The sequence below is a fragment of the Pyxicephalus adspersus genome, chromosome 6 (genome assembly GCF_032062135.1).
Source record: "Pyxicephalus adspersus chromosome 6, UCB_Pads_2.0, whole genome shotgun sequence".
In the NCBI taxonomy this organism is placed as follows: Eukaryota; Metazoa; Chordata; class Amphibia; order Anura; family Pyxicephalidae; genus Pyxicephalus; species Pyxicephalus adspersus.
In genome coordinates this window covers 104,374,570-104,397,732 of record NC_092863.1, presented here as the reverse complement: position 1 = coordinate 104,397,732, position 23,163 = coordinate 104,374,570, and the positions used below count along the sequence as shown (strand labels likewise).

The 23,163-nt window shown below is 40.1% G+C and overlaps 1 protein-coding gene across 6 annotated transcripts in view; it reads left to right on the top strand.

The window, feature by feature from the left end:
- Window positions 1-22,692, top strand: part of LOC140332317 (von Willebrand factor A domain-containing protein 5A-like) — a 30,652-nt gene extending 7,960 nt beyond the window's left edge. For 2 of the 6 annotated variants that reach the window (XM_072413577.1, XM_072413578.1), the window contains exons 4-21: window positions 1,742-1,964; window positions 2,380-2,549; window positions 2,695-2,836; window positions 4,653-4,822; window positions 5,504-5,592; window positions 6,886-7,030; window positions 7,300-7,379; window positions 8,179-8,293; window positions 10,437-10,595; window positions 11,026-11,123; window positions 11,843-12,051; window positions 12,590-12,646; window positions 13,804-13,842; window positions 15,957-15,995; window positions 18,303-18,338; window positions 21,315-21,496; window positions 21,751-21,877; window positions 22,320-22,692. In XM_072413577.1, the coding sequence (XP_072269678.1) occupies window positions 1,742-1,964; window positions 2,380-2,549; window positions 2,695-2,836; window positions 4,653-4,822; window positions 5,504-5,592; window positions 6,886-7,030; window positions 7,300-7,379; window positions 8,179-8,293; window positions 10,437-10,595; window positions 11,026-11,123; window positions 11,843-12,051; window positions 12,590-12,646; window positions 13,804-13,842; window positions 15,957-15,995; window positions 18,303-18,338; window positions 21,315-21,496; window positions 21,751-21,877; window positions 22,320-22,399 (2,160 nt within the window). In that variant the 3' untranslated portion in view covers window positions 22,400-22,692. The other 4 variants (XM_072413580.1, XM_072413579.1, XM_072413581.1 and 1 more) reach the window with 4 other exon arrangements.
- Window positions 22,693-23,163: the final 471 nt, after the last annotated feature.

The following is a 23,163-nucleotide window of genomic DNA, read 5'->3' as shown; positions in this document are numbered from 1 at the left end:
CTCCTATTTGACTTGCTTCTACTTTCTACTCATTTAAAAGAGCGCTCAAAACCCATTTTTTCAAACTTGCCTACCCGTCTTCTTCTGTTTTCTGAAACCATCACTACTTCCCAGCACTACGTATCTCCCCTCCTATTGTGTGTGAAATTCCCCCACCTACTAGATTGTAAGCTCTTCGGGGCAGGGTTCTCTCCTCCTGTATCACTGTCTGTATTAGTCTGTCATTTGCAATCCCTAGCGCCGCGTAATATGTTGGCGCTATATAAATCCTGTTTAATAATAATAATAATCATGTTGTGTACATACAGTTTCCAGGTTTGGGTTGCTAATTGTTTAATCTGACTGATACAATAAACTTCTCTTTCAAAACATAAAGCCAAAAAAGTAACCTCCCTTTACCATCACACTGTGTCTTTTTGGTTGAGCACTGCATGACATTTTTCTTGTTGTGTAATCTTATGGAACGTGTGGTCACCAGTTTGGCCAGTCTGTAGATATTTATCATGTCTTATGATTTCTAGTCATAGATGGGTATCAGCTGGTTTCCGTTGTGTTTGGGAGTTAAAATAGATGAAAACTAAGAAATTCAATGGACTATAAATAAAACTGTAAAGCAGGGGCTAGTAGAGGCAGATGGAAGTACACCATGAGTGGTTTAGTAATTTTTATGCTGATTTTTTGGCTATATCATCCTGCATGATTATTCTTGATTAGGTATACCATAAGGGTTACTTGAGTTTTGAGCATCAAAAAAAGGTCAGGGGATAGGGGGTGGAATGTGGAGGGTTATTGTTAGAGACCCTGTCCCCATAGTATAAAACTGGAGGAGGTAGACTATCATGGGGGATCTAGCAAACTTGGATGGATCTGGTGCAGGATTGAAACCAACTTTCCAAATAGGAAATGGTTTTAATAAATCCACTGAACAAGGACATGACCTTGTTATGTACATATAATCCTCAATTAAATATTCATAATGTTATATTGAACAGACCTGAGACTGCTGATGAGCTGAGCTGGCATATATGTTTCATGTTGACTACTTATTTAGCAGAGGAAAGGGGATTTAATATCGCAGCAAAAAAATAAAACCACATCTAAAAAAGAAAAACATTTTAAAGTGATTTAAAGAAAGGTGGGCAATCATTATTGTTCCAAGATCTAAATTCTGTTATTTTATAACATCTCAGGGAAAGGTTAGTACACAGCTTTTATCAAATAAACATCAATTTTAAAGTATAGATCAACTATGGGTTCATTTCCATTTGGATATATGATTAATTATTTATGTGCCGGACACTCTCCGAGAGAGACCAGTCCCCACCCCACAAAAGGACTTTCCATGTCTATTTACCCAACAGGTCACTTCTTATTCTCTATAAATACTGAATTTGGATGACTCCATGGATTAAATCGAGCCAATTTACCTAAAAGTCAATCAACAAATGTTAAATACGGAGTAATTATTTTATGGGATTATGGATGTAACCATAGAGAGGTAGAAGCATGGAAACTGGAGTAATCCATTCTACTTTTTTCCTGCCGATATGCAATCACAAGTCGAGGTGATTGTCACTTAGAGTTTGTGTATCTAACCTGAACTTTCTAGTGATTTTGGTCCATGTTTACTGTACTTAAGCAGCCATCACAGCATTGGGAACTATTACTGAATAGTGTGGTAATCACAGGCACACCTCTAAATGACCGTAACACTTTTGCTGCATTTCCATGTCTTCTCCAGGCTCATAAAACCTACGATGAAGCCATCAGCCGGGGTGAGCAAGCTTTCCTCCTGGAAGAAGATGACAGTTCGGCAGATGTCTTCAGCTGTAGTGTTGGGAATCTCCCTCCAGGAAAGGAGGCTGAGGTCACCCTTAAATATGTACGGGAATTGCCCGTGGAGGCAGATGGAGCTGTGCGTTTTGTACTGCCCGCCATTCTTAACCCAAGATACACCCCACAAGGTATGAATAAGATTTCAATTGTTAAATTTATTGTTTTGAAAGGACTACGAACCTGAAAGTGAACTGATCTGGAGTTAAAATAAAACTGTGCAAAAACTGTGCAAATAAAAAGTGCAGACATCAAGTTACATGTGTGTATCTTCAAACCAATTCCTAATAAATACCAAAGAGGCTGCATGTTGGACACCAGGGCAATTGATATTTGGGTATTTCACAGTTTTAGGACCTGGATCCAAGGAGCTCCATAGGGACAACGTAGGGATCAGTCTTTAGAGTAACACTTCCGCTTGCATTTTGTCACTACTTTCACCATTTTAGACACGTCAGTTTCACTGTATTATAACCAACAGGAATATGGTGACATTTAATGGCATTGATCACCACTGGAAAATGAGATTTCCTTTTTTTCTTCCAGACCATGATGTGAGTATAACAGCCACCCGTCCGCAGGTTCCAATTGGCGAGATCCCGTACACTTTAAGTCTAAACGCTCAATTCCAATCTGTATACGGGATTGCCAGGATTGAGTCGAACTGTAACATCACTCCTCTGGAATACACGGATAGTGACAAGACTGGCGCTAAGGTGAGCCGGATGCAGAATGGCATTAAAACCTTTTTTTGGTTCCTCTTTTAAAAAGGATTTCCATTGTTATACTATTGCAGTAATTTGATGTGTCTGTGTTCCCCTAATATATTTAAGATGACAGTTTCAATATTTCACTTTGCAGGTGTCACTGGCAGAGGGACACAAGTTTGAGCGAGACGTGGAATTGCTGGCTTATTATATGGATGTGAACAAACCCAGCGTCATTGTGGAAGCAGGCCTTGGATGTACAAACACAGCCCAGGATTCAGAGCCGAGCCCCACAGGTGATAAAATAAGCTGACCTGTGTCACGGTATAACGGCTCAGTGTATGAGATCGCTCCTGTATGTCCCAACACATTTTATTGTATTTTGTATATTGCAACAAAACTTCACTGAACCCTGCCTGATCCCAAATCTCAGTGTCCCTTGGGACCAGCATTTATTACCAATATGTATGGTGCTCTTCTTTTGGGTTCTGTATAATTGCACCTACACACACTTTTTCAATTGATATTTATGAACCATTGATAGAATTATCAAAAAAAAAACATTTTTGGGTCCTTTTTTTTTTTTAAAGCAAATCTGACATTTTATTGAAACATTCCTGGGTGGAGAATCCTTTACTACCATGGAAAACACATGAACCTGGTAAATTTTCCAACAGGTAATGTTTTAGTGAATGTCAGATTTGTTGCATTATAATAAAAAAAAAAAGGTCCCCTTTAAGCATACACATTTACAATGGTCTAGAGCAGCCTTTCTTGACCTTTTTAATATAGGGAGATCACCTGAAATAATTTTTAGGTTTTAGGGAACTCCAGCTACAACATTTTGAGGTGACCTTTCTCCACTCCTCCCCAATACTTGTGTGTGGAAATCTCACAGTGGCTTCCGGTTTATGAAGGGAGATGCACCCTGTGTCCCCAGATTTGCACCCTTCAGCATCAGTAAGTTCTAATTCTGCAGCTCAGGGCTGAGACTTGGGCAATATTACAATTGGTTCTTCCACGGGTTAAAGTCATGAAAGAAATGCTTTTGTGGGTCCACCCATTGGGTCAACCAGTACTGATACTCAAAATGATCAAGTGTAGTATCTGTTTTTATCAGTCCTGAAGGTAGTCTGGTGTCTGAGGGAATCAGCACTTGTTACCCACAGTATTAAAGTCTGGGTCATGGGAGATTGTTGGGGGACAATCATCATCTGCTGATAAGGACATTACTGTCTGGTGTGTTTAAGGGACTGGGAGAGGGCAGCACGGCGGTGCTTTAATTCACTTGTAATCATGGTGGAGGATTACAATGTTTTACTGCACACATAGACATCTTAATTCTGCACACTCCCTTAAAGCGCCTGCTCTTGAGCTATGCTATTTAGCCAGACTAGAGAATTTTTATATCCAACCGAAAAGCCATCCATGGATCTTCCATGGCATCCTTATTTAATGCACTTAATTTTGCTTGTATCTCATTTGCTCAATGCACTTTTGCATTAGATTAGTACTTTTAGCTTTGATGTCTGAAAGTTAAGGAAGGGAGGGATAATGGCCTTATGGTCTGGCTCTCCCCAAGTCAGTCTCTCTTTCTGAGAGCCATTTCTATTTACAGCAATGAGCCTGGCTTTGATTGGTCCTACTCTTTTAGTTTTTCCTGTCAATACAAAGTCTATTGTTGGACATGTAAAACTTTGACTGGTAAACCACAAGCATTGTGTAGAAATGCCACCCATACCACATACCCTATAGTCTCATTCTCCTCCCTTCCATTCCATGGCCCTATTTCTATTTCTTTTCTATTCTCTTAACATTTTCATCTTCCCAAAATCTAGATCTGAGGTTTTTTTCATCTTTTATTGCTTATGTTACAAGAAAAACAAACCACTGTATATTTATTGCATTAAGTAACTAAATAATTGCATACCGGTGACAATATCCATTCCTAAAAGAAGTCCGTTGATAACATGTTTGTTGGTAACAATAATAATCTATATAACAGTGGAATTATTAAAATAAATTTCAGACGCCTCTGTAAAAGAATATTCTGGAGTAAAATGAATGTGTTCTCAGTTTTTGTTAGTGATATTCTCTCCATGTGTTCTGTAGGGTCCATTATGGCAGAGTCGATGGCCATGTTGAATTTCTATCCGAGTTTCCCAGCTGGACAGGAGCAGTCTAATTGCGGCGAGTTAATTTTCCTTGTAGACCCGTCCGGCAGTATGGAATGTTCAATGAATTCTGAGCCAAATGCTCCACAGAGGATTCAAAGTGCCAAGGTCAGTAAATTGTTTAAACTGACCGTCTATCTGAAACAAGGGTACCCAAAGGGTGTCCCCAGCCTTTCATAAAGACAACCTACCACTCAACCCATTAACCTATGTACCTATGTTGTTTTATTGAACTCTATCTCTCGTTATTCCTATAAACAGTTAGGCCAAATCCAACCATGTGTGCCATATCAAATCCACCATTGTTTTCTTGTCAGTTCAATCTATAGCTTAGCCTTAGGTTAGGTACCCACGTGCAATAATTGTTAGAAAACGAACGACTAAGGACAGATCAACGATTATGCATGATTATTTTGAATGATCTTATTGTGCACAATTCTGTACAAGCTGTAACGTTATGATTGTTCAAATAAAAATCCACCAATAGTGTACACACTCTAGATACGATCGTTTGAATGATGCAGGAAGTATACTGCAGAACAATCCACGATCACTGAACGACCGTACACACAATAGCTTGCGAACGATCATAGCCCAATTAGATCCGCTGGGACGGTCTTTCATTTCCAGTGTCAACTCATCGGTGTTGTTGTGCACTATTTTTGTTGACGATTAACGGACTATCGGTTGTTAAGTTATTTGTTTCCAACGATAATTATTGCATGTGTGTACGCAGCCTTAACTAGTCCTTGCCTATCTGGTCACCCATTCCTTATCTTTCCTCTGCAGGAGACGCTGGTACTTCTACTGAAGAGTTTACCCCTTGGATGTTTTTTCAACATTTATGGCTTTGGCTCCCATTTTGAGGCATTTTTCCCGTGAGTATAAAGATTAGGCTGTCGTCAATCTGAGAAGCTTTATTGCGGTGATGTTCTGAATCTGTGAAAATACAGTATGGGCTTCTGAATATATTAGCCTAACCTCCCTAGAGGTAAGCCTGAGTGTTGACTCAGGGTAGAAAAAGTTGCTAAAGGGGTATGTAAACCTTTGGGAAGGTTAGTAAATAGAGGGCTTACCTGATCCGCCGGCACCCAACGCCGTCCAACGCCGTGATTTCCGTCTTCTTTCTTCTTCCTCTTTCTGCATCAGATGAGTCAGCGGGGAGTTCCCGGTGACGTCGTTGCATGTGTACGTTGCCGGCGGGACGGGAAATTCAAAATCCATTTGTATTGCATTCAATACAAAATAACTGTATTGAATGCAATAGATTGGATTTTTATGTGTAAAAGTAGTACATTGTTTTCAAGAACATTTATTTATTGTTTTTACATGATTTTGTTTTTCAAACTTTATTAAACTCATACTATTATATTATACTGTAAAATAAATTTTCATGAAAAACAATGTACCGCTTTTAGACATATAAAACCAGAAACAAATGAACCGCTAGGGAGGTTAAAATGTGTATAGAGAATTGCCCTTAGAAATAGACTGAGCATGGAAGATTGCAAAGGTGTTTTAATCTGCTTGCGCATTCTCCATTGCTGCCAATGAGAATGTGCACTTAACAGCGGCTCTTTAAGTCTCCTCGGTCCTGGCAGAAGTTGCTGGATCCTCAGCATGTCCACTTTCCATTTTCCTAATTTTTAAGATTGTCACTCTGACCTCAGCTTGTTTTAATTTCTGCTTGCCCTGCCCTTAGCCTATTGTACCGCTTCTGTCTCTGATGGGTGCTTGCCCTGATCTCAGTCTGTTGAATGACTGCCTGATCCGGTTTGTCTCTGCTATGGAGAACTGGGGGGGCTGTGACCTGGTGTCTTCCTGCAGCAAAGCAGTTTGGTGGACATTATGGTTACTGGCTCATCAAGCTTTATGGGGTGCTCTAATGAAGACTTGGAGCCACCTACGTGGTATACTTTAGGTAATCCTGTGTCACCTCCCAGATGGTGATGCGTAACAGAGAGCCTTTTACACAAGTGATGGGTTAGTTGATAGACATCAATATAATGCAGTGTCGTGTTGGTAAACCATTTGATGTCTGAGAGATGAACATATAAAAATCATAGAAATTCTTATGTGGGTATGTCCCTATTTGACTGAAGTCCCAAACACCATGAAATCTACTTGTTTGCATCTTTAACTTATAATGCCTCCTTAATATTATTTCCCAGGGAGAGTGTGGAGTACACCCAGCAATCCATGGAGGCAGCAGTGAAGAAAGTGAATGAGATGGATGCCAACTTTGGAGGAACTGAAATTCTCCAACCCTTAAAAAAGATCTACCAAACAGCTGGTAGAGCCGATCACCCCCGACAGGTTAGTGAGGCTGTAAAACATTTGGTAGAGTAGCTGCTGCCGAGTATGAAAAAGGAGACTTCCAAGGACTCGACTTATGGGGTCACAGAGCCTTCAAATAACCTAAAGCTGAAATCTGAATTTGGCCTGACGTTCTTTAAGGCAGTAACATTTAATTCGTACTAATGACCTGTGTTTTTTCCATTATTCCTGTTTCCTGTTTGAGCAATCCAATGTTGAGTTTTACCTTGTTGTGTTCTATCTGATCCTCTCATCTGTCCGTCCTCCAGCTTTTTGTCTTCACGGATGGAGAAGTTGGAAACACGAAGCAAGTGATCAACGAAGTTCATAAAAATGCTCAGAAACACCGGTAATTATAATTCTTCCATCATCTCTTTAAATATAAATGAGAATACAACCTACCCCCTGTGTAGTAACATGGAGACATATCACCTGCCAGTTTTTTCACTTGCTTGACTTATTTATTTTTACATACAGGTGTGATAAATCTCTCCTTTTTTAATAAAACATGTAAGACAGCTATGATGATCTGACTTATTCAATAAACATCTTTTATGTGTCTAAATGGCAGCTTGACAAACAGTCTAAAAATATGCAAACTTGCAGCTTTTTTTGGGATTTAAAAATCAAACCTGTCTATCTGCATACTTCTTATTATGTTCCTATGTGCTTGTGCAGCTTTGTTTATGCCGGGCACACCTTGGGATGGAATGAATGAACTTATGTTAACATAACTTCCAAAGGTAATGTAATTCGAGATTGGCCATAGAAGACCAAGCTAGGATGGTTTTGCTACTATAGGAGCAGGAGGAATGAATTTAGTTCTTTTTAACAATTGGCACTCGACATCCTCATTGGTGGATTTTTGTAAAGCATTTTTTTAATGAGAGCTTCTATTTTGAGAAGTCTAGTCTTTAATTACCTGCTTTTAAGGACAAATGCAAAACCAATCTGACCTTGCTCCTAACCATTCCTTGTAGCCCATCACCATGATAGCCTGCGTCACTATCAGTAAGAAAACATTTTCTGGATGGCTTACATCAAAACTTTGCCTTTTAGAATGGCCTGATTCTAGAAGGCTTTCAGTTCTTTATATGTCCCCCACCACCAAAAGCAGGGAGTTATTAAAACTTGTCCCCCATTTGCAGGTGTTTCACATTTGGGATTGGTGAAGGAGCCTCCACCTCCCTCATTAAAGGCATGGCCCGGGCAGGTGGTGGAACATTTGAATTTATCACCGGCAAAGACCGCATGCAACCCAAGGTAAGAGTAATACTGAGACCGAAAATTACAATGTTTGCTTCATAAACAAATATATTTGAAAAAAGAATGCCTAATTCTAAGGTTTTAACTATCAGGATATAATAAAAAAAAATCTGTTCCCTAGCAGGTCTAAAAATTAGGTAAATACAATCTCTGATAAACTGCACCATGCCATAATTTATTTAGCAAACACTAAATGTAAACATCAGTGTGTGAAAAATGAAATACACCCTTACCACTTTCATATGACTTAAGTGAGTAAGTAGCAGCCAGTTGTTGATCATCAAATGCATTGATTAATTAATCATCAGCAAATGTAATCCTGTCTATAATGGAAAAGTTTTGGCAGTTTGTTGTTCTGAAGCATTCAGGTATGCGTTAACACAATGCCAAGGAATAAGACTTCAGAAGTGATATTTGAGAAGCTTTTGTGGCTGTTCATCCGTCTGGGAAGGGATGTATGGCTGTTTCTAAAATGAAGTCCATCATTCCAGTGGGAAAGATTATTCGCAGGTGGAAAATATTCAACATCCCAACAAATTTATTTAGTATAGAGAGATGAAACCCAACAGCTCCATCTCAGACTCTACAGGCCTCATTTAGCAGGGTAAATGTTAACAACCATGACAGTACAATTAGAAAACAACTGGATTAATATGGCTGGTTAGATAAGGATACCAGGAGAAAGCCTCTTCCCTCCAACAAGAACATGGCAGTATGGCTTGGGTTTGCAAAGTTGCATTCAAACAAGCCACAGGATTTCTGGAACTATGTCCCTTGGACAGACTATACCTAAGGGGAGAGTTTGACATAATGCCACGTTTGGCCAAACCCAGAGTATCAGCAGAGGCACCTCATTGCAACTTTAAAGCCCTGTGGTGGAGGGGGGATGATATGAGCTGGTTATGCAGCCATAGGACCTGGCACCTTACAGTTAATGAATTGACCATGATTTCATGGGTACCAAAAGCCATTCAACTGGCCAATGATCCCAAGCACATCAATAAATCTACAAAAGAATGACTGAAAAAACAAAAGTATTAAGTATAAGTAAGGTGTTGCAATAGAACTAGTGAACTCCAGGCCTCAACCAAATGGAACTGTTGTAAGACCGTGTTTCTCAACCCTTTAAATATTGTAGAATGACTTGAACTATCATGTCTTTTGAGGAACCCACAGATATGTTTGGCAGATTTATAGGGCCCGGTTGGTGAATTTACCCAGAGTGCTATGTAAAGCCTTACATTTCTCTTGTACTCCATAAATACTTGCATTGAGAGAGTTGCAAGTCTAGTGGGCAGCCTATCAGGTCATGATTTTGAGGATAATCTCTCTATGGAAATATATTTTATTGGTTAAAATATTTTAAACAGTAACTTCCCAAAGTCAGTATGAAGAACATGAGGTTAGATTAGTTACCTTGGTTTTGAAGACAGCGTTGATCCAATACAGTATTTCTCAATTAGGGTTCCTCCAGAGATGTCTAGGGTTTTTTCATCAATGAACAGTTACCACTGACTCTAATAATCTTTTTGGATATCTGTAAGCGTGGAAGCCTTCCCACTGGCCAGCAATGGCATTAACATCCAGTGACCACTAAGCCAATGTACTGTGGGATCCGGATATATAGCAGGGGTTCCCTGAAGACCTGAATGTTATTTCCTCTATGTTAAAAACGTTGAGAAACAAGGATCTAGGAGTTTAGTTAAACCACTTCTGTTTTTGTACTCATGACATTGAAAAAAGTTAGACAAAGTAAATAGAAAAATGGTAAAATTAAAACAATAGTAATTGAAAGGCATTAGAAATGGGGAAGAAGAGACGGACAAAATAAATAAGGGTTAATCAGGGCTATGCAAATGCAGATTGTAAGTATCAATTTTAATGCAACAATCTCTCTAAGTAGCAAAGTACTAGGCACTCATCACTCTTTTAGGAGTTACTCTAGCACTCTAAGGTGGTTTGCTGGATAAAAGGCCAAGAATGTGGAAGCTACAGTGTGCATTCCAGTGACGATGGAACCCAGAAAAACCATAATGTAATGTGAGGAAAATTTCCACAATTATGCTGTAAATTGTAGCTAAAGCTGTCTTTGTTTCTTTTGTTGGCCTAAGTAAATTTTTTTTAATACTAACTTTTTTAGGTTCTTCGTGCACTTAAGTGTTCCTTACAACCCACCGTGAAGGATGTCTCACTCACATGGACTCTTCCTCCTAATGTGGAAGCCATCGTCCTGTCCAAAGTCCCCACTTCCATCTTCCAAGGTCAAAAAGCAATTGTCTACGCACAGTTAAAAGGAAAGGTCTGTAAGCCCAGGGAAGACTGTTTTTTGTTACTTTCTTAATTTTTAACTTTATTAATTTCCAATGTGCATAAAATTTGGGTGGGACAAAGTCTAGCGGAAAACAGGACTGAAATGAAATAAGGCTCAACTGGTGTTAACGAAAACCAAGCTGCTAAACATGTTAGGCTCCATCCACTCTTAGAGAAAGTGGACAATATATACCAAGAGAAGGCAAGCTTTCATTGATGAAATGGGGGTTAAGGTGAAGGTAGATGGGATTGAATTCAGTATATATACAGTAATGTAGTACATTCCAAGGACACACACACATAAATATATATATATTCAGTAAAACCTAATACACCTTTAGACTGTACAGCATCCCTGGTTGTATAATAAGATCCGGAGCAAAGAAAGATTTTGGAATTTACATATTCTTTTTTCGAAGGTGGAGAATGAAGGTGAGGTCTGTCTGCAGTACAAGTATAAAGATGAAATGATAAAGAACAACCTTCGTTTCCCGCTAAATGTTCAAAATGAAGAAAGGTGAGTACTTAATACTGAAAACGTCTACATCCCCAACTCCAGTCCATGAGGGCCAAATACAGGCCAAGTTTTGGTATAAAATAAACCTATTATATGACTTTTTGTAAACCATTTCCTACTTCAATTACTGCTGTCTTTAAATAAATACTAAAATAGTATGTGGATCTTGGCCCTCATGGACTGGACTTTTATTCACGTATCTTTTTTTCACCCCACACATAAAGACTGCAAGATTTCTGGTCTTCTCATATACTGCCTCCCTTTTCTCAACGATTTACAATCTGGCAGAGCTGTGGTCTACTTATGCACTGTCTATCGTCTTTTATACTTACCATTTACCGGCTAGTAGGGTTCTAGGTTTCTCATCCATTTTCTATCTTCTTTCATCCACCTTACAGACTGGAAGAGCTCTGATTTTCAAATGCACTGTCTATCTTCTGTTACCCATCCATGTACTGGCAGGGCTTTCGTGTCCTTATGGGCTGTTCATTGACTTTTGGGCTCACCATCTACAGGCTTGTAGAGCTCTGATTTTCTCATGCATTATCTATCTTCTTTCACCCACCTCACACAAACTGGTGGGCTTCACATGGACTATCTTCTGTCACCCATCCATGGACTGGCAGGGCTCTGGTTTCCTTATGCACTACCTACATTCCTTACCCACCATAGAACTGGAAGAGCTCTGGCCTCATCATGCATTCTCTGTTGTCCTTCAGGTCCACCATCCATAGATTGGCAGCCAAAGCTCTGATATCTGAACTGGAACAAAGCACTGAATCAGATTCTGAAGAGGTGAAAAAGAAGATCCTGGAGACCAGTCTGCAGTCAGGTGTTGTCTCCAATCGCACAGCCTATGTAGGTGTGAACAAGGACACCAAGACCAGGGTTGAGGGTCCTCCCTTACGTAGAGATGTCCCAGCTCCAGGTATCTAATTTTGATTGGAACAGACTGATGCTTAGTACCTTCATATGGAATGTAGCTGCATGCCCCTTCATTGCAAAAGCACCAAACAATTACTTCCACCTTAGATAAAGACCTGACAGATCATAGTAAGTACTAGCCACACAAAGAATATCCATTTAGAAATATAATAATCCTGTCATAGTGTTGGGATGTCATTGAAAGATAAATGGACCTATTAGCTAGAACCAAGTTTATCTAACTCATTAAAGCTTTTCTATGGGGTCCTATTCCTAGTTCATAAATTTGGAAAATGTTGACACTAATACCTGACTGTAGACAGTAATATAACATGAAGCTACAAGATTCCCATGTGTTCAGGTGATAATAATCTTCTTATTATACACTTTGAAATAAAGCGTTATAAATACATTTGGGGTGAGCAATTCTGCCAATAATTTAGGAGAATATATCAATCAACTTTATAGGTTTTTCATTCCTGCCTCAAACATGGGAAGAATCAGTATAATATTACTCATTTATTGTTTGTCTATTCTTACAGCTTTTATGATGATGTCGAATCAGTACAGGGGAAGTGGTGCATACCAAATGATGAGTTGTAAGAGCACTTTTTTCTTTTCTTTTTGTAGCTGGATGAATTGTTCTGAATTTTTATTCTATAGAATGAATACTCAATTCAGACCCCCTGTCTCTGGTGAAAACTCCAGTCTCTAGTGTTAACTTTACAATGCATACTTCAGTTTCATGTAAGTGCTACACAATGCAGACCCCATTCTTTGGATGGTACTGTGTAACGTAGACCCCAATCTCTAATGGATAAACAATATAGAGGTTATAGGGATTTTAAAAGACATAACATGTTTTTGAGATGCCTTAAAACCATTTACATTGCACAGGTAAAATACATTTCAATGCTGACCATATTTGCTTGTGGATACTACTCAATCTAGACCCTATTCGTTGGGTTGATACTATACAATGAGGGCCTTGGTTTCTGTTGAGTGCTATATAATTCAAATCTCATTCTCTGGACAGTACTATGCAATGGACTCCCCAGTCTTCTGCAAATACTATACAATCCAGACCCTAGTCTGTGGTGTTTACTCTACAATCCAGGCTCTGGCTTCTGCTGGATAATATACAGTATTGACCCCATTCTTTGGTGTACGATGAAGACCCTGTTTCTGCTGGGTGCTATATAATGCCAATCCCATTCTCTGGACAGTACTATGCAATACACTTCCCTGTCTCCCACAAATATTAAACAATCCAGACCCTAGTCTGTGGTGTATACTCTACTATCCAGACTCCATGTACTGGGCATACTCTCGAATTTCTGGTGGGTACTACTATAATGTAGGCCTCGGTTTCTAGCAAACTATATATTCCACAATTCAGTCTGCAACTATGCAGAAAAGAACAAAAATCCCTTCCCCGTGTTCCTGCCTAACATATTCTTCCATTGGTGGGTGGATTACTAAAGTAACTCCTCTCAGCAGCCATTGATATTTCAGTAGACACCCCAATAGGTACGCCTTATAGGGTGCTCTGTGTTTTGTTTCTTGGCTGCGTTTGAAAGTTATGTAAAGGCTTTGCCTTCAGTAAGACTTTATAAAAATTTTAAAAAGGATATAAAACACCAGTTTAAAACCATATACACCTAAAAATACCTTTTTACTAAAAAAAAAAAAAAAAAGTTTTTTGCCTAGAGATTTTCTTTTTAGCCTTTATGTATATGATGCTTATCTTTTATAGGTTCAGCACCATTACCCAGGATGGGAGGAAGGCCCGCAGGTATGTAAGTGCTCTGCATGAGCCATTCATGTGTTCTGGATATCTGCACCATCGCACATCACCATGTTCAGGGTTTCATCAGCTAAAAAGTTGTGGTCATAAGACCAATGTCTGATTCTTATTATACATATGTTAATTATACAGGTGTATGTCTCTTATAATCCTTATAATTCCCTGCCCAAGACATAACCACCTACTTTAAAGAAAAATCATCAAAATCCGACATGTCTCCGCTCACTGTGCCTCTCTAACCATATCAACCCCTTCCATCTGTTAAATCATCATTAACCTCCCTCAGCCCTGTAAAGGTGCGTACACACTTCCAATTTTTATCGTTCAAAACGAACGACGAACGATCGATTGGGCAAAAAATCGTTCGTAAAAAAGTAACCAACGACGCCGACGAACGAGGAAAGTCGTTGGAAACGAACGACCGGACCGGCGGATCGGATTGGACGACGATCGTTGAACATCGTTCGTGTGTACGGTCGTTCGTTGATCGTCCAGGATCTGAGCATGCGTAATGAACGAACGTTCGTTCACTTTCCTGTCGTGCACATAGTTCCTCTATCGCTCAAACGATCCTATCTATTGTGTGTACAATATCTACGAACGATCGTGTCGTTATCTCTATGTGCAGGATCGGTGCTATACGATCGTTCGTAGATATCGTGCAGGATCGTTCGTCGTTCGTTTTCCAACGATAATAATTGGAAGTGTGTACGTAGCTTTACTCTTCTCTTATCTCCTTCTACTACCTGTCCACTTGACCAAATCCCCTCTGATCTACTCCATGCCCATTCCTCCACCCCGGCCCCTGCACTAACCAAACTATTCAACCTTTTCCTTTCTACTGGTATCTACCCCTCCACTTTCATACATTCCATTACTCTCCCTATCGTGAAGATACTAGACCCCTCCATACCTTCTAGCTACCATCCCATCTCCCTTCTCTCATATGTTTCCAAACTTCTTGAGGGCTTTGTCCATAACAGACTCACCCTAGGCTGTGGTGTTTACTCTACAATCCAGGCTCTGGCTTCTGCTGGATGCTACAAAGTACTGACCCCAATCTTTAGTATACAATGAGGACCCCTGTTACTGCTAGGTGCTACATAATGCAGATACCATTCCCTGGACACTACTATGCAATGGACTCCCCAGTCTCCTGCAAATACTAACCAATCCAGACACTAGTATGTGTTTACTTTACAATCCAGGCTCCAGCTTCTGGTTGAAATTATAACCCAATTCTTTGGTGTATGATAAAGGCCCCTGTTTCTGCTGGGTGCTATATAATGCAAATCTCATTCTCTGGACACTACTATGCAATGAACTTCCCTGTCTCCCACAAATACTAAACAATCCAGACCCTAGTCTGTGGTGTATACTCTACTATCCAGACCCCAGGTACTGGGCATACTATAGAATATTGATGCCATCTCTGGTGGGTACTACTATAACGCAGGCCCCAGTTTCTAGCAAACTATATATTCCACATTTCAGTCTGCAACTATGCAGAAAAGAACATAAATCCCTTCCCCATGTTCCTGCTTACCATATTCTTCCATTGGTGGGTGGATTACTAGAGTAGCTCCTCTCAGCAGCCATTGATATTTCAGTAGACACCCCGATAGGTAGGTCTTATGGGGTACTCTGGGTTTTGTTTCTTGGTTGCCTTTGAAATTTATGTAAAGGTTTTGCCTTAGGGTCCTGCTTTTCACAGGCATACTATAAGGATAGATGGAGAGAACCAAGTCAGAAATGGTCATCTGTAAAAATATGAATTTTTGTTAAATCACTTTTTTCCTTTATTTACCCCTCAGAGCAGATTGTTCACTTAGTCTTTGTATTCTTTCTGTTATAGTAGATATTTCAGTTCAGTGTCCTGGCTCCATTTTTAAACATCCAATATTCTAGGAATTCAGGCAAGGGCATACCCTGTAATTTAAAATTGTAAAACAAAGACGTTATAAAAATTGTAAAAAGGATATAAAACACCAGTTTAAAACCATATACACCTACAAATATTACTTTTTTACTAAAAAAAAAAAGTTTTTTTTGCTAAGAGATTTTCCTTTTTGCCTTTATTATAATAAGCTTATCTTTTATAGGTTCATTACCATTAGCCAAGATGGGAGCAAAGCCCCCAGGTATGTAAGAGTACTGCATGAGCCATTCATGTGTTCTGGATATCTGCACCATTGCACATCACCATGTTCAGGGTTTCATCAGCTAAAAAGTTGTGGTCATAAGACCTATGTCTGATTCTTATTATACAGATGTTGATTATACAGGTATACGTATGTCTCTTCTAATCCAATATCCTGGAAACCAGTTATGAGGCCTGATGTTCTGAATGTTAAGGAATCCTCCCCTCCAGCTCCATCCCTAAACAACGCTATCATCATAGCAGGAAATTGGCACGGTGTTTCTGGGAAAAATTCCATTGTCAAGTCTAATTGGCACAGTATGGCTTTATTCGCACGATTATCATGTGCTTGACCTGGCAACAAAGCAGGTGGTGGTGGGGGTCTTATTCTCCCCCCTTAATTCTCTTCTGCTATTCTCAAACTACCTCACATCCTTAACCCCAACTCTCTCTAAATTCACATCCCCCAGATCAAGCTGTCACTCTCTCTGGCCCTTGTCCTTTCCAACTTCCTCTACCCCTGTCTTGCTAACCTTGACCTTGGCACAACAGTCACACAAATGCCTACAAAGTCTAAATAGGGGAAATCTCGCCTCAGCTTCAGCTTCTTTGAGTAAAAAGCCAAGCACATTCACTGCACTTATATTTTTATACTTTCATATCCACCCAAACCCATGCAAGATCTTTTCAACAATTGACTCCCTCCTAAACCCTACCCCTTATTCCCCCCACAAGCACCTTCTCTGCCCAAGACATAACCACCTACTTTAAAGAAAAATCATCAAAATCCAACATGTCTCCGCTCACTGTTCCTCTCCAACCATATCAACCCCTTCCATCTGTTAAATCATCATTAACCTCCCTTAGCCCTGTTACTCTTCTCTTATCTCCTTCTACTACATGTCCACTTGACCCAATTCCCTCTGATCTACTCCATGCCCATTCCTCCACCCCGGCCCCTGCACTAACCAAACTATTCAAATTTTTCCTTTCTACTGGTATATACCCCTCCACTTTCATACATTCCATTACTCTCACCATATCGTGAAGATACCCTTACTGGACCCCTCTTAACCTTCTAGCTACCATCCCATCTCCCTTCTCTCATATGTTTCCAAACTTCTTGAGGGCCTTGTCTATAAAACTCACCCTAGTCTGTGGTGTTTACTCTACAATCCAGTCTCTGGCTTCTGCTGGATGCTACAAAGTACTGACCCCAATCTTTAGTGTATGATGAAGACCCCGGTTTCTGCTAGGTGCTACATAATGCAGACCCCATTCCCTGGACACTACTATGCAATGGACTCCCCAGTCTCCTGCAAATACTAACCAATCCAGGCTCCGGCTTCTGGTGGTTAATATACAGTACTAACCCCATTCTTTGGTGTACGAAAAAGACCCCTGCTGCTGCTGGGGGCTGTGTAATACAAATCTCATTCTCTGGACAGTACTATGCAATGAACTTGCCCGTCTCTCGCAAATACTTACCAATCTACACCCTAAGTCTGTGGTGTATACTCTACTATCCAGACCCCATGTACTGGGCATACTATAGAATATTGACCCCAATCTCTGACGGGTACTACTATAATGCAGTCCTCCGTTTCTAGCAAACTACAATCCACACTCCAGTCTTCAACTATGCAGAAAAGATCAAAAATCCCTCCCCATGTTCCTGCCTGCCATATTCTTCCATTGGTGGGTGGATTGAAGCAAACACTCCCCTCCTTTCTATAGCAGCGTGCTTTGTCCTGGTCCCTCCTGTGGATGTTCTATTGGTGGCCCTTAGAATAACTCCTCTCAGCAGCCATTGACATTTCAGTAATCACCCCGATAGGTAGGTCTTATAGGGTGCTCGGGGTTTTGCTTGCTTTTGAAAGGCATGTAGAGATTTTCCCTTGGGGTCTTGCTTTTCACAGGCATACTATAAGGATACTTGGAGAGAGCCAATTCAGAAATGGTCATCTGTAAGAATATGAACTATTGTTAAATCACTTTTTTTGCCTTATTTACCCCTTAGAGCAGGTTGTTCTGTTAGTCTTTGTATTCTCCTTCTGGTATAGCAGATATTTCAGTTCAGTGTCCTGGCTCCATCTTTAAAAAACCCAATAATCTAGGAATTTGGTCAGGGGCATACCCTATAATTTTATTTGTAAAACAAAGACTTTATAGAAATTGTAAAATGGATATAAAAAACCATTTTAAAACTACATACACCTAAAAATGATTAATTATTGATAAAAAAAAAGTTTTTTTGCTAAGAGATTTTCCTTTTTGCTTTTATGTATATGAAGCTTATCTTTTATAGGTTTAGCACTTCGCAAGAAGGGAGGAAGGCCCCAAGGTATGTAAGTGCACTGCATGAGCCATTCATGTGTTCTGGATATCTGCACCATTGCACATCACCATGTTCAGGGTTTCATCAGCTAAAAAGTTGTGGTCATAAGACCACACTGTGTTTCTTGGGGGGGAAAAAGTCAAGTCTAATTGGCATTTTATGGGTTTATTCACACAAGCATCGTGTGCTTGACCTGGCAACAGAGCAGGTGGTGGTGTGGGTCTTTTTCTCTCCCCTCATTTGTTCATACAGAGTCCTTCCTACCCTCATTTAAATTACATTTTCTGCCCCAATTCCTCATTGCCTGGCTGTCTACCTTCACCTGGCCCAATCTCCCAATTTTTGGCTTCCACACGTTGTTTCCCATGACCTACCTACCCTAATCCTTGGTGATTTTAATGTTGCACTGGAGGACCCCAAGTAGACTTCCTCGGACAAACTGATCGCTATTACCGCTGCATTTGGCCTAACATAGAACATAAACAGCCCCCTTTGCTGCTTCTCAGACCAGGTTGATGACACATATCTGTAACCTTAACCACAACCTATTCTCAACCTCACATCCTTGGCCTCAACTCTCTCTAAAATCACATCCCCAGATCAAGCTGCCACTTATTTTACCAAACTTTCCTTGGCCCTTGTTGTCCTTTCCAGCTTCCGCTAACCCTGACCTTGGCACAACAGTCACACCGAATGTCTATAAAGTGCAAATTGAGGAAATCCGGCCTCATCTTTGACTTCCTTGAGTAAAAAGCCAAGCACCTACACTTCAACACTGCAATCACTGTTGACAAACAAAAATTATTTTTTCACTTTCATAACCTCCCAAGAACTTTTCAATCATCGACTCCCTCCTAAACTCTACCCCCTATTCCCCCCACAACTACCTTCTCTGCACCGGACATCACTTTAGTCACTCACTTTAAAGAAAAATCATCAAACTCAGACATGTCACTGTGCCTCTCTAACCATATCAACCCCATCCATCTGTAAATGATCATTATTCTCCCTCAGCCCTGTTACTCTTCTCTCATCTCCATCTACTACCTGTCCATATGACCAAATCCCCTCTGATCTACTTCGTGCTCATTCCTCTACTCTGGCCCCTGCACTAACCGAACTATTCAACCTCTCCCTTTCTACTGGTATCTACCCCTCTGCCTTCCTACCCCTCTGCTTTCATGCGTGCCATTACTCTCCCTATTGTGAAGAAACCCTCACTACACCCCTCTATAACTTCTAGCTTCTGTCCCTTCTCTTATATGTTTCCAAACTTCTTGAGAGTCTTGTCTATAAAACACTCACTGATTACCTGGACACTAAATCTAACTCTTTCAAGTCTGGCTTTCAGAACAGAAGTCTTTTAAACTTTCCAAAATTCCAGTCATCGATATTCAAAATTCTATGTTTTGGGAATTATGTTATAAGTGTGCACTTATATGTTTGTAAAACAAAGATTTTATAGTTTTCTGCTAATTTTCTAATTAGGTGGATCACCAGTCATGCAAGTGACATCGATGCAAAGGGGAAATCAAGAGCAAGCTATGTAACTGTCACACTTACACCTCTTCCTCGCTAAAGCACAGGTGCCTCCCTTCTGTGCATGCCTGGAGTTCTGAACCTGGGCGTGCCTGCTTTTCCAGATTTATTCAGTATTGCCCCTCCAGCTTGCTAATCAGAAAATTCTCATAACCGAATAAGTCTTGTGTACGTCTGATGTAGTCAGTGGTAAGGACTCCGTTTTCATGTGATTGCTCGGGGATGGGAGATTGGCTCCTGGGCACCCGGTAGACAAGAACATAAGTGAGTCTCATCCATCCCCCCAGGCAGATTCCAGGTGTTTCTCTTAAAGCACACAGGCAAACATAGTGTGAGGAAAGTAAAGAGAAGCTGAATTTGGATACTGGGCGTTCTGGAACTTTTCAATCAACATTGGCCTGTGTGGAGCATTTTAACCTAAAAAATGGGACCTATTACATTTTTTTAGGGTAGATAACATTTTTATTTAATGATAAAATGCTTTTTTGTTATTTTGAGTGGAGGATCCCACTCTTTCCATTTTTACTGCCGCCACCGTCTCATATCTTAGAAGGCTTTGGGCTGCTGCACGATCTCGCTCATCATCAGGGGCTTGGAAAGAAAAAAAAAGGCTAATCCCACCCAGGTGCAGTGAGATCAACGCTTTCTAACATTTTCAGGAGGAAACATCACTCGATCTCATGCTTGTGCAGTGCAAGATTGGGTGATGTAGGCAGAAGAAGATGGTGGCACTCTCTGGTTCATCAACGCCAGAAAGAAATCCAGAAGTGTCTTTTGTTCTGCTTTAAAAAGCTGGACCGCAAGAGGGAAAGTCAACTAAAAAAATATAATTTCTCACAGAGTAGAGGTAAATTCTTTCCAATATGGACAATACTCCCAAATCAGAGGGTCCCACACTACCGGGTGCACGGACCTTCATGGCAGGAATGAAATTTAACATGTTAAGGATTGTTTAAGGTTTACATTTTCATGCATTGCAATTTAAAGGGCTGTCAGGTTCTAGGCCCCCTTTAATGAAACTGAGTGTGATGTTCATGCTTCCCTTTCAATCTGTTAAATATTCAATGGAAAAGGTTTTGTTGTATCTGTTTAAGAAGTACAAAGAATCACTGCCTTGTTGATCAGCGTCGCTATTTCTGTCCTGATAACAGCAAAGCTGTTGAAATTCTAACCCCATTCATTATACCGAACCGGGCAGCATTAAAAAAAGACAGAAATTTGTGCGGCAGTACATTCACAAAAGACAACACGTAAATGGGAGCATCAGACATTGCTCACTAAGCAGGATCTGATGTCCTTGGCTATTTGTGAAGTCTAGTGAATCGCACATAATGGGACTAAAGCCTGATGACCAGGAAGCTCTGATATATCACATTATTGTCCTGGCTTTATATGATGTCTATTTTATTACATTTATCTGTTATCTTTTTTTGTCCTATTTAGAATTAATTGAGAGCTTTTCAGCCCCACCACCACAACCACCACCCCCTGTCCCAGTGAAGCCCCCGCTTCTAATCAGGCTGATCGCCCTGCAGAATGCAGATGGATCCTGGAATCTGACCCCCGAATTCTCTGATGTCCTGGGAATATCCGAGTCAGACATAAAGACTCAGAACCCTGAGCAGGTATTGTGTTACTGACCATATCAGAGCATTGGGTGATTTATTCTGCTGCCAGATAATGAAGATGAATGATATTATTATACGCCATTTTATGTTTTATTATATTTCTTATTCCAAACCATAATAAATAATTGGCCTTTATTAGTTCATCCCTATTGGTATGATTCCTTCATAGCTAAAACCAGTGAGGAATTCCAATTATACAGATATGTAACATGTCCAGTCTTCTACAAAAAACTCTCTGCCTTCTTCTGTAGAATATTGAAGTGTCGGTGTGGGTGACGGTCCTGGCCGTGATTTGGCTTTACACCAACAGTCTTGATCAGAGAGAAGAATGGGAGCTGCTGGAGGGGAAGGCCGTCTCCTGGGTCAAGGCTAAAGCAGGTAAGTGTACTGATGACCAGTGGGAATCCATTTTCTACTGACATGTCCTCAATGCAAAAAAATTCTGATTGGTTTAAATATTGACAGCATGTGATGAGCGTCCACTACACCATCGGAATAAATGGCTCCTAATCAAGGTTGGTAAGACAAGTATCATGTATAACCCATTATTGGTCAGACAATGCTCACAATGTATATGGTAAGTTGTCACCACATTAGTACCTACCTACACACATACCACACAAGCCTAAAGGACCTTGTGGTAGTTCTATATATTACCAATGACAAGTATATTGCTGTGTCAGCTATCTTAGAGCTGAATTGTGACATATGGTCACTGTGGGTCCTTATCCACTATTAATGAGGAATTTTCATATGATTATTATGTAACGCATTACACAGTACCTGGAATTATTAAACGTTGCAATTAATGTCTCCTCAGGTCCCTCTCTGGGTAAGTTTGTCAGAGCTGGGAATGAGCTGCTGAAATCCTCCATAGACATGAAAGTGTTCGACCTGTAAAAGGAGACAACTGGAGGAACCAAGATGGCCGAAGACTTGTCCTGGTGGATTCTGTAATGTTCTGGAATATTGCTGTATGTTTTAGTCTAACCTGTTTTGTGCCTTTTGTACTGCGCTCCTCTATATGTGAGCCTAACCAAAGTTAGATTTCCTGAGTTTACTATTTTGGGGAAAAAAAGAACGGTTTGCACTATTTACATGTCCCTGTCCTTTGCTATATTATGTAACTTGTATTGTGTAGCAGAAGATGGTGCATAAAACTATGGTGAAATAAAAAAATTACTTTGCTTCCATTATTTGTACATTCAATCAATTAAAAGGGGCTGATGGGGTCTTTCATTGCAACTAAGACCCTACTGACTTGGAGGCTCCGTTTCTCAGTCTCTCAAGTCATTGTATTTTAATCTTTTTGTTGGACTTTTGACATATACATTTTAGATACATTAGAACAAATAACAGTATTGTCCTTTTATAGACATGTAGATTTCAATAAAAAGCGCTTGTATACAAAGTAAAACAAACATCTATGACAATACACGGGAAAACAAGACATCCGTACCAAACAAATCAAACAGCTTGCACTTCTGAAGGGGGCCTGTGTCCCCCAACTTTTGAATAGACATTATTAAATTATTGTGCCTACTAGTTGGGTAGGCTTCCATTTGCATTGTGTTATAAGTTTGATTTTGGTCAGTACCGGGAGAGAACTGAGGGAATGAGCAGAGACCTTCAGACAAATAATTACTTAGTTAAGCTACTACCCC